The following is an 11,831-nucleotide window of genomic DNA, read 5'->3' as shown; positions in this document are numbered from 1 at the left end:
TTCAAGTTATTACAGCTATACATTTTGCAGGTGAATCATATGTTCACAAGCTAATTATCTTGACCTTGAATGTTTGGATACACATATTCAAAATAAAAAAAATTAACACCTGTAGCCTACACAAATTTGTTCCATGGACCCAGAGAACTGTTTGATAACATTGTTTTGGGAAAGAGTGAGCAGTCGTATTACACCATGTGATATAGTACATGTAGCCTATAGCATATAGGGATAATATCAGACATAGCCTTCATATTGCTCTACATTCCTGCTGCATGGGGGTTTCTTACTTCAGACCTAGTTGTAGAATATATAAATGTAATGAAAGGATATAGGCTACGCACAGATAATCGGGTGAAACCAGTTTCCCATCGAAAACAGTTTGTGAATGCTAAACGACGTCAGGTAACTCGTAACCGCTATCATTGTCCCATTTTTAAGGTATCAGTTACTAATAATATCTTGAATTATTATTATTAGCAGCAGAACGTGAATAGAACACTAACATTTCTACACAGGAGTTTCCGACTTAAAATATTAAGCTTCGACAAGAGGAGAATTGTAATGCAGCATGACTCCCAGGTTATTCATAGACGGGGTTATCGAATCCTCCTTCGACTTTTTGTTCTCGTGAGCTCATGTTCCGTACGTCACCAGGAAGCGCCGTCTGTATACTTTATTGAAGTTTTCTCGCAAATGGAGTCGACAGTGAGAAATCAGTTCAAGTGCCTACAATAGCTACGTTTTTTAATGTTTTAATAAGTGAAACAAGGTAAGCTTATAACATATATTATGTATACAACACGCCTTAGTTTAAAGGTCAACATATAAGCTTTAGTGGGTTTTTTAATCAAGCTGTTTTGATGGCATGTAAGTTAGACGCTAGCTAGCTGTTTAGTTTGTTTGCTAGGAAGTCGTATAAAGGAGCCCTAAAAGTATGACATCAAAGCTGCATGTGGTTTAGCTGTCGCAAACTAACTGGACCACAAGTGTCAGCCTTTATAACATGCCGTACGTTATACTAGTGATATTGGGGATTGAATGAAAAGTGACACACAAACCCAGGCCTGCTTCAGGTAGTTTGCTAGGCAAAGTTAGCTTAGCTAAATTAGCAAGATAGCTAGCCAGCTAAGTGATGGGTTAGCTGACGAAAATCAAGAGTTTCAGGAAGACCATGTCCTGGTTTCATCATTTCGCGTTCTTTTATAACACATTTCCTGAAGAGAGTAGTTAGATTTCTCAAAGTTACTGACAGCCTTTGGTCCACCATGGTAAGTGGACCAAGGCAATAAAGACTTTTTATGTTTTTTTACAGTCAAGGAATATGTGAACGATTTAGTTGGATTATGAAACATGTAATTTTGATGGTAGGAAATGATACAGTATGTAGACACACACACACCTCTTTTGTGGGGTCCAGGCACCTGAGCTAATATAAGCCTATAATGGGGTTCTTTTCTTTGATACACTGTGAGTCAATAAATGGTCTTGTTTGAGTGAATAAACAACTGTCTTGCTATTTGAGAGCTATTTGAGAGAAAATTAGGCTTACCGTACAGTTGCTGAACAAAATCATTTTTTTTATTTCTCATAAAACATACATGCACTCTTTGCAGTGCTATTAATTTAACCATTTATTCTTATTTTCATACAGGTTGGTACCAAGCCTATAGCTAGAATAATTATGATTACTTTAATTGCACTGTGCTGCAGTGACCTTATTAGTATGTGTCTGACCTAAGCCTCTTCTCCATAAAAGCCATTTGAGATGGATGACATCAACCTACACTACAGGTTCCTTAACTGGAGACGAAGAATCCGAGAGATTCGTGAGGTCCGAGCTGTGCGCGTTCAGGAGCGATATAAACGCATTCTTAAAGATGGGGACACACTCAGGTGAGGACGTCTTTAGTGACTGTTAATGCATAGTCATCTGATATGTGTAATATGTGTTTCGAGTCCTAGATTATTTAGTTAGAACAACAAAAAAGTTTTTGTCAATATTTCCCATTCGGCCTTAGGTTAAGTTGTAATAGTTGGCAGGTTGTCCGCAAAAATAGGTGTCTTCCTGGCGATGAAGCAATGGGAATTGAACATGGTTTTCAGTGAGTGAGGGTACTGTGTGCTTAATTAATTGTGACGTAGGTGGTTTGTCCTTTGCCTGGTTCCTTAGTCTCATACTCTCACCCGAGTTTTAGTATTTAAAGCTAATGCCTCTGTATTTTAGTGGTTTAATTCCCTTCCACTCAAATCGCATTCCTTTGGAATCCCCTCAGATTAGTCTCGTGGTTGGGTATTGACTTGCCTGCAAAGACCACAAAGTGTGCGTGCAATTGAAACATCAGCTTCCACCAAAAACTCAAACAACGCTGACTCTCTCAACCCCACTGATTGAAACAATTATAATTGGAGACAGTCAGTGGCTGCACACTTTTTTTGGTCAACTAAAGATGAAAGGCATGCCTTGCAAAGTTGTATTGGAAAAAGGAAAATGCTGATGCAAGATGCTCCAAAGTGTGTAGGGGAGAGGGGGGGGGGGTGAAAACAAGTGCGACTCTGATTTATAAATCACATGTTGTAGCCAGGCTTAGAACAGTGAGAGCCTCTGCTTGGAATGACATGATGGTGTTCCTTTAGAATCTCAGCCCATTTCAAACATCAGTGTCCAATTTGAACTCACATCACTCACATTTGCATCAATCCAAATAATTTTTTAATATCCATATGTATTTGACTCTAGATAATACTTGGTACCAAGTGGTCATGAACTCTTTGTTTGCTGTGATGTGTACTACTGAACTGGACGCATTACTAAAGGGAATTGTTGTATTCTTTCCTGTAGTTATCATGGGAACTCAGATGAAGTTGGCTGCTATGTGGCTCCTAGACCATTATCAAAAGGAAACTGTTATTTTGAGGTACGCTTCTGAATTTTCACTGCAAAATATTTGTTTCTCAGTGTCAAAAGTGCAAAAAGCATCTTCGCTGGAATGGCTTTCCAGTCCCTTAAGCACTATTTTTGACTCTACCTGTGAATGCATTTGAATTTATGTAATTACAGACAAGATTGTAAACCAGTATGAATCTGCTATGTTCGTTGTTTTCACAAGACTGTATAGTTAAGTTAAACATTTGGGAACAAATTACCCATTTTTGTGAAAAAAGAGCTCCTTGTTTTTACCTCATGGTAGTCCTTTCTGTAGTAAACAACAACATATTTTGAATGAGTGGAAGGCAAGGTGTAAATAGTTAGAAATGGGACACAGGTTTATACCGTAGCTTTATCCTGACATCAGTCACCTGGTATTCGTGGACAGAAAAGAGATCGATTGAAACAGGAACATAATCTCTTACCAAATACGGTGGCTTCCAAAAGTCCCCCTGAAAGTAATTTCTGGTTTACAAAGGATACATACACATATTTTCCCAATCAGTATTTTCATTGTCCACAAATCTAAGTATTTTGTTTACTAAAATGTAAAACTAAAATATTCTGCTTGCATAAGTATTTAACCCATATACATTAATACATGGTAGAAAAACCCCTTTTACTGCAGTGTTTTAAAGTGAGTGGGTACCAGCCTTGCACATTCTTCTGCTGTGTTTTCCCCTATTCTTCTTAGTAGAATTTATATAGAACATCTAGTTTGGACTGTAGTACCTCAGATTCTCAGTAGGATTTTGATCAAGGCTTTCACGTTCATCGTTCTAAAATACTGACTTCACGGTTTTTGGGCCATCGTACCTTGGGTCATAGTTCTACTACTGGTAAGGAATCCTTCTCCCAAGTCTTAGTTCTACAACAGACTGCAACAGGTTTTCTTGTGATATTGTCTATTCGTTCTCACATTCATTCTCATATCCCATATAATGATGTTACCACTTGCCACCTGCTTGAGGTCATTGACAAGACCTTTTTCTCTTGCCAGATGCTTGGGTTGCCTAGCAATGATGGCTCTGGAGTTGGCTCAGATATTTTCTTAAATGGTGTACTTGTCACTGACAGCTTCTGCCTTTTTTCTCGATTGACCTCTGAACATTGGGGTTGGTATGGTTTTCAACTTTCTGCATGTCTGCTGCTATAGACTCTGACCTATTTGTTCCACTAGATTGTGTCTTCAAGCTTGCTGTCTCAGTAAATAGAACATTAGCAACAGCAACAATTTAAATCCTTTCAATCTTTATGTGACGAATCTTCAATGGACAGGCTATATTGGCTATTCAAGAAGCGGCCAATCAGGAACCGCACAAACCTCTTGTGGTTACGGAAGAAACGGCCGACACTTTAGTTGGTGAAAGTTTGGAGTGCTTGGGCTGCGGCTTAGGTGTAAATAGATCGTATGCATTTCAATAGTATGTTCTGTGTCCTGTTTGCAAGACTGTGTAATGAAAAGTAAGTAGATCAGACATTTGTTTGTTTGTTTACCTGTTAAGGGCGTTACATTGTGTTAATTGTGTACATGGGAATCACGTGGCTATGTCGTAGCGTGTTCGTTAGTAGAATGGTGAAATGTAGCCGTGTCCAGAAATGTATGTTAAAGCCTGTGTTCTGTCCCTGTACGTGCTTGATGTATATGTTAAATATTGATGGAGGTGTTGTCTTTCAAGCACTATGGGCATTTATTTGGTACTTATTAGGTCAGTTTGTGCTTCGCACAAGGTAGGCAATTTTTATGCAAAGATATTTTTATGCAAAGGAGTCAGGGCCTTGCCTTCCTGCGGCAGTCATCTGACATCTGGCCCACCCAGTTACCTACAGGGGAGACGGAGGATGCTGCCTCACCATGACTGCCCAGGCCCCTCTTCTGCCAGACACAGACCAGTTCTCCTCCATCATAGAACTGGCAGAGGCTGATTCAGCAGGACAGTTTCGTGGAGGAGTTCCACCTGTTGAGTGCCGGTAAGCCAGTGTCTGCCCCAGAGTATGATGAGACAGTGAGGCTCATCTGGGTTGAAGGGAGGCTTCACTGCAGCGAACAGCTGGAGTCAGATGCCATTCACCCAGTTGTCCTGGACCTCAGGCATAGTGACCCAGCTCGTCATCAAGGATGCAGACATGGAGGTTCACCATGCAGCCTCTTTGCAGAGCTGCACCGCAAATACTGAATTCTGCACGGCCGTGAAGCTGTCAATCACCACCAAGGTGGAGAGCCACTCCAGCTGTGCCTAGGATGGCAGACCCTTCCACCCTCGAGACTGCGGCTGCTGAAGCCCCCATTATTTTCCACAGGCATGGACTGCTTCGGGCCTTTCACAGTGAAGGTGGGCTGTCGACATGAGAGGAGATTGGGCCTACTGTTTAAGTGCCTGACAACACGCACCGTACATTTAGACATTCTGTCTAGCTTAGACACGGACTTCTTTCTGATGGCTCTGCACTGCTTCATTGCACGAAGAGACAAGACAAAACTCCTATCTAGCCAGGGCATTAACTTCAGAGGAGGTGGGAGAGAGTTCCAAGATGCTTTCAAGGCCTTGCACCCCGCACTCCAGGATTATCTGGCTAAACACCAGATCCAGTTTCAGTTCAACCCCCCAAGTGCCCCGCACTTCGGAGGTGTCTTGGAGGGAGAAGTGAGATCTGTGAAAGCTGCACTGTACACCACCACCCAGACCCAGACCGTCCTAGAGGAAGTCCTGAGGACAGTACCAATTGAAGTGGAGGGCATTTTGAACTCCAAGCCGTTACGTGTTAACAGATGTGGCTGATGCTGACCCAGTGACCACCACCCAAATTGCTCCTGATGGCGTGGCTTGACCCCTCTCTACCACAGGCTGCGTATGTAGAGTCAGAGCTTATCAGTCGCCGCGGCTGGAGACACACTCACGTGTTAGCTGACCAGTTTTGGACACACCTCATTTGGCGCTACCTACCAGACCTGCTCCGAGTGGCACAAGAACCCTGTACAGCTGCAACCTGGAACCATTGTCATGATCGTGGACCCCCAGCTGCCAAGAGCTCTGTGGCCGGTCAAGTCACCGGAGGTATCCCAGCAACAGATGGTAGAGTCAGGACTGCTGGACTGCAGATCTGCACCAGGCCTGTTGTGCGCCTTGCTGCTCTGCCCGCCGCACCGGACAGATCGTAAATAGATTGTATACATTTCAATAGTGTTTTCTGTGTCCTGATGGCAAGACCTTGTGCGTACAAAAACAGTAGATCAGACATTTGGTTGTTCGTTGAACTGTTAAGAATGTAGCAGTGTCCAGAAATGTTTGTTAAAGCCTTCTGTCCCTCTACGTGTTTGTGGATGTGTCACATATTGATGGAGGTATTACCTTTCAAGCGCTATGAGCCTTTATTTGATATTTATTAGGTCAGTTTGTGCTTTGCACAATGTAGGCAATTTTTGTGCAAAGATAGGCTAGCTTGCTACATGCTTAGCTGGGTGGAGCATATACTTTCATATGTAATGTTGTTTAATTGTTTGTTTATCATTTCTCTGTTTCAGAACCACACACCTCTTGTACAACACACATTTTCTCAACCAAATCACTCACCTGTTTGCCTATTTTTTTTCCAGTAAACATTAAAAGAGAACTTTATGCATCGTAATCGAGGCCCCCTGGCGCCTACAACAGTTTTATGTCAGTCATGTCATACAGTTCTTCCCATACCCCGTAAGACTCCCCATACCTGTGACTTTCATCCTCAGTCTTGATCTACTTAGTAACTGAATTAAATTTCAAACATAAAAACTAATACCCCCTCAAAATAAAAGATGAGGTGGCTTACCCTTTACTGGTCATATGAAACCTGGCAAAGCAAGATAATTACTTAAGTCACTGAGTGGTGATGTGTGTTTTGCTTGTAGGCCGCACGATCAACAACTTTTACTGGACACAGTTTAGCACTGAAAGCACTGGTGAAACTTCTGAAGTCAAGCTTATAAAACTCATGTTTGTTGCTTAGTTCATTGAGATACCATAAATTTTGAGTTTATCCTATGAAAACTCTGTTGCCACGATAACTACTTCTGAGTATAATGCCAGCCCATTGAAACTTGTGGTTTCAAGCATAAGATGGGCCTGGACTGACCAGACTTTAGATTTGAGAGTTCCTACTGAAAATCACACCATTAATTCACATTTAGATTTTCTCTTGGAACTAAAGATGGTTATATTTCTCAGGTAAATTCAATCAAACCACATTTCAAGTTGAAATGTTTTGATCTAATTTGTTTTAATTAAATCTCATCAGTTGAAATATGCTAGATAAGTGTCGTAGCTGTTGCATCCAGGTATTTTGTCCATCCCCTGACTTTACCAGAGATTGTAGCAGCCAGCAGAGTGAAAGGGAGGGGGGATTGTCCTGGTGAAGTGATTTAATACAGGAAAGCCTGCTTGGACCAGCTCATAAATTAGGGTTTGGTAGAGGGCATGTGGCCTGTGAATTTATGGGGCCACAGTGGAGGAGGCTGAACGTGTGGAGCGCGGCTGAGGTAGGACAACTGGCATGTGTGCACTGCTGGTAGGTTGCGGAGGTTTGATGAACTTCCTCTCTTCAGGGGGCTGTGGGGCTGGAAACTCACACCCCGTACATTATCCTGATGGGCTCTGCACACACCGCAACACACTGAATCCTTCTTTGCTCAGCGTTCTGGGTATTCTCATTCAAAGAACCGGCATGTTTTCACAGCAGGTACTCACCCTTTGAAAAGATTCACGTGACACTGAATCTGTGACCCAATTACTAGTTCTAGCATCTTTGGATTGCCTAATGCATATGTTGTGTGCAATACCACCTTATGCAAATCCTATTTTTACTTCCCTGTTGAAAGTCACAAGTTTCAGGGTTCCTTCGGGTTGAACTTGGCACCATTATGACACTCCCAGGCCATCAGCTTAATTACCATAGACGTAGGACGACCTGGATCGGTGACTTTACATGCTCTTGTACCATCTCTGCATACCTGCTATGCCCCATTAATTTAATTTAAAATGACCAATACATGGTGGATTTTATTGGTAGCCTAGCTAAGACTAACACACTAGTAGATATCCTTTACATTTAATAGTTTGTTAAGCTAACAGTGTTATTGCGATATGTTGCCATACGCCGATATGTTGATGAAACCCAGTTAACACTACACTTTTGTAAACATTGAGATAAACAAGTTGGTTCGTTAAAAAAGTGTTTAATGGGCATCTTTAAATCTTTTTGCTTGGTAATCTAAAGCTAGGTCACTGACAGTAGTGTAACTCAAATATCTTGTTGACTGACAATGACTTTGTCCAATTAGAATCCCAGAAATGAGCAAAAACTAATATATTTTTTTACATTTATGCCATATAATTCCATGCCAAATTTGATCATATGATATTCAATAACTAAGAGTTTAAGCAATATTACATACTCCCATTCACTTACATGGGGCAAACACTTCCCTGCCTCAACTTGGTCCTGCCCAGTGAGACAACGTCTTAGTTTTCAAAATGAATGTAAGTGAATGGTGATGTCACAGGCATGTTGATTACAGTATCAAGGCCGTGTTATTTTCTTCAGCTGCATTAGTATGTACATTACCACCATCTGCTACAGAATATGAATTTAGCATTTTTGTTTACACAGAATCCTATTATTGCAAATTAAAGTTCAACAAAAGTTTCAAGCTTTCAGATCCTGAAGCCACTTGGCATTTTGCAGAATGCCTAAGAGCTCGATGGTCGCAGCTCAGGTCTCAAGCAAATGCGTTTGACATTTGCAGCCAAGGGATTTCGCATGATCAATAAAGAGCTGCTGCTTATTTTATGTGAAGTGGTGCTCATGATAATGACGCACATCCTGAGGAGGCTCCTCCGTTTCGCCAAAGTATGGGGTCTCTTCTTTTTTTTTTGCTCCCTTCCAATAAAGGTCATGTGCCTGTCAGAATATGCGTCAGTGGCGTCCTCATGTTTCCTCATTACGCTCTCGCTGGGCTTGCATTTCACCTCCTCCGGAGCTCATGCACTAGGCACTGTCTACTCAATCTCATTCCGAGCCCACTCTGGCACCTCTCATCATTTATCTTCTGTTGACATCTTTATTTCTAAAAGCTTTTTAATTGCAAACATATTCCACAGGGCTGCGTTTTTTTTTTTTTTTTTTTCCGCCTCTTATTTTTCGTCAAATAAAATAAATCATGTAAGTGGCTTGTGCTCTTATTTGTGAGTGTTGCCAGCAGGACGGGCTCCTCGGAGCTCGACGCTGTGCAGAGGGCTTCAGGAATGTACTTCTCCAAGAGAGATATCAACTGGAGCTGAAATGATCCTCAAAAGCATAGCACGGCAGAAGCATGGGCTCGCACCCAGGGAAGCCTAAACGAGCTCTTTCTAGAGTTGATATCTTTGGCTTCTGGGTACCGTACTGTTTTGGTTTTAAAAGCTTGGGTAATGCTTTGGGTTTTTAAAGCTTGGGAACCCACCTTGAAGGATAGGTCAACACAGTAGTCTTGTTTATGAACTGGGCCAGCTCCATTTTCTGCAAACATAGGGTCTCATTTCACCATAACGGTTCTCCTCCAGTTCTCTCCAGAAACTGGCCATCCAGGGTGGTCCCTTAAGGGATTACACCGCAACCAAAGGACTGGGAAGGCGGCATCATGTGTGTAATGTGAACCGTTTCTCGAAAGACAAACCCCTTAATAACAGGCTCTCTGAAGATAGTTCTCTGTTGAAAGTGTGAGTCAGTGAAGTTTTCTCCACTGCTTGTTGACTCTCCTGCTCTTCATTACCCCTCGACTCGCCTGTATTTTAATGGTGACGCACATGGCCCAGAGCACCTGCTGTGCCTTTTATCACAGAAAGACACCCCATTACTGTTCTTTCTTTGAAGTATACTGCTCTTTAAGAATACAATGTTTCATGGTCTTATATAATTGTGTCAGTCTGCCTTACTACTGCATTTTTATTTTTCACAGCTTCTTTAAAACAATATGTATTATGTTAGTCATTGGGGTTATTTTTGCCCACTGTGCTAGGTGACCATCATGGACACCGGCGTGAGAGGCACGATTGCAGTTGGCCTTGTTCCTCAGTTCTACAAGCTTGACCACCAGCCTGGCTGGCTCCCACATTCTGTCGCATACCACGCAGATGATGGCAAGTAAGTTGAAATGGGAGCTCTACACAGTAAGAACGTTAATTCAGTAGAGATATTGGTTGGATTATGTCTCTTTTGACCATAGAGATTCAGGGTTGGTTGATGCTCTCCCACGTTTGCAGGCTGTACAATGGAAACCCTGTAGGACAGCAGTTTGGTCCAAAGTGTAACCGTGGAGACCGTATTGGCTGTGGGATTTACGCTGATACTTTAGACGCTGGCCTAACGACTGTTTTCTTTACTAAGAATGGGAAAGAGGTGAGTGAAACCTGCTGAATACTGTGTGTGTGTGTGTGTGTGTGTGTGTGTGTGTGTGTGTGTGTGTGTGTGTGTGTGTGTGTGTGTGTGTGTGTGTGTGTGTGTGTGTGTGTGGGGTGTGTGTGTCCGTGTGTCCTGCTCCTTTGATGACCCGTGGTCCTGTCTGTGGCATTTAAGTGATCAGTAATGCATTATCAGACAGTATGTCATGCTGGTTAGGAATGGGAGTAGACAAGCTCACAGTTTTTGGTGTCTTTACATTGTGGAGCAGGTGGGTTCGGTGGTGGTGCCAGTGGCACCGGACGGACTCTTCCCTGCCGTCGGCATGCACTCCCTGGGAGAGGAGGTGCGACTGGACCTGCAGGCGGAGTGGGGCCAGGAGGAGGATGACAGTGTGATGATGGTGGACAGCCATGAGGATGAGTGGGGTCGCCTCTATGACGTGCGAGCCAGCGGAACGGTACGGTCCAACAGTCCCACAGTTTATGGGAGACACCCCTGAGTCATCTGTCTGTGTGTGTGTGTGTGTGTGTGTGTGTGTGTGTGTGTGTGTGTGTGTGTATGCTTTACATAAGCGGCTTATATAATAGTTGCCTAACGTTTAAAAAGTACAGAAACTGAGCTCACATGACGTTATTACTGATGAGAATTGGGCTGTATTTGTCTGACCTTTACAGACACGAGTGCTCTCCGTCTGGCTAGTTTGCCCTACGCTGATGCAGAAAAGAAACGCAGCCGCTGGTTTGGACTGCTTGAGAACCCCTAGTTTACATGTTATTTCACTCTTATGAAAAACCACCTGAAAGGACTGACAGAGGAAACCACTTTTGTGCAATTGTCTGCTTGAGTGCGTTGCCTTTGGACTTTCTGCCAAAGGCAACAATTTCAACTGCAGATGCATTTCCACAAGAAAATGCGAGTGTGATTGCAGTGCAGCAGCCACAGTCGGCCATAGCATACTGTAGCTGCAATTATGCGGATACTAACGCAGTGCCCCTTCAAAAAGAAAGGTTTGACCCCCTATTGGATGAGAGCTAGTCATCTAACAAGGCGCAGGGCAGCAATTAAATCAAATCTGACCTACTTGTGTGAGCCTTGTGTTTATAGCTATGCGTGTTCCTTCCACACACACTAACACACACACACACACAAATCCGTTTAATAATTATGATGACCCATGAGACATCAAGTTCAACCTATAACAGTGAACTGAGGAAACATAATAGTGTACAATAATAATATAATATATATATATAATAATATATATATATATATAATAGTCTACACTCTAGAGTATTCATCAGTGTTCTGGAACACTGCCACTCATTCCATGACACTGGTTTGTCAAAACAGAGCAGTAGACCAAAGTAGTACAGAGACATGATCTCACATGTGAACATTTCAGTTTTTTTTTGCAGTAATGCATTTCATGTTTCATGGAGTGGAATTTGTGTCAAAATTTCTGTTTGCATGTTTAGGTACATGTATATCT

At 42.4% G+C, this 11,831-nt stretch overlaps 1 protein-coding gene across 4 annotated transcripts in view; it reads left to right on the top strand.

The window, feature by feature from the left end:
- The first annotated feature begins 257 nt into the window (after positions 1-257).
- The window catches only part of spryd3 (SPRY domain containing 3), a 43,882-nt gene continuing 32,308 nt past the window's right edge, over positions 258-11,831 (top strand). The window contains exons 1-6 of one of the 4 annotated variants that reach the window (XM_031565819.2): positions 258-405; positions 1,760-1,896; positions 2,843-2,918; positions 9,960-10,084; positions 10,204-10,339; positions 10,608-10,799. In XM_031565819.2, coding sequence (XP_031421679.1) covers positions 322-405; positions 1,760-1,896; positions 2,843-2,918; positions 9,960-10,084; positions 10,204-10,339; positions 10,608-10,799 — 750 coding nt within the window. In that variant the 5' untranslated portion in view covers positions 258-321. Of the gene's footprint in view, positions 406-462; positions 773-1,742; positions 1,897-2,842; positions 2,919-9,959; positions 10,085-10,203; positions 10,340-10,607; positions 10,800-11,831 lie in introns of those variants that run through there. The other 3 variants (XM_031565820.2, XM_031565822.2, XM_031565821.2) reach the window with 3 other exon arrangements.

The sequence above is a fragment of the Clupea harengus genome, chromosome 4 (genome assembly GCF_900700415.2).
Source record: "Clupea harengus chromosome 4, Ch_v2.0.2, whole genome shotgun sequence".
Classification (NCBI taxonomy): Eukaryota; Metazoa; Chordata; class Actinopteri; order Clupeiformes; family Clupeidae; genus Clupea; species Clupea harengus.
This window is presented reverse-complemented; position numbering and strand designations above follow the sequence as displayed.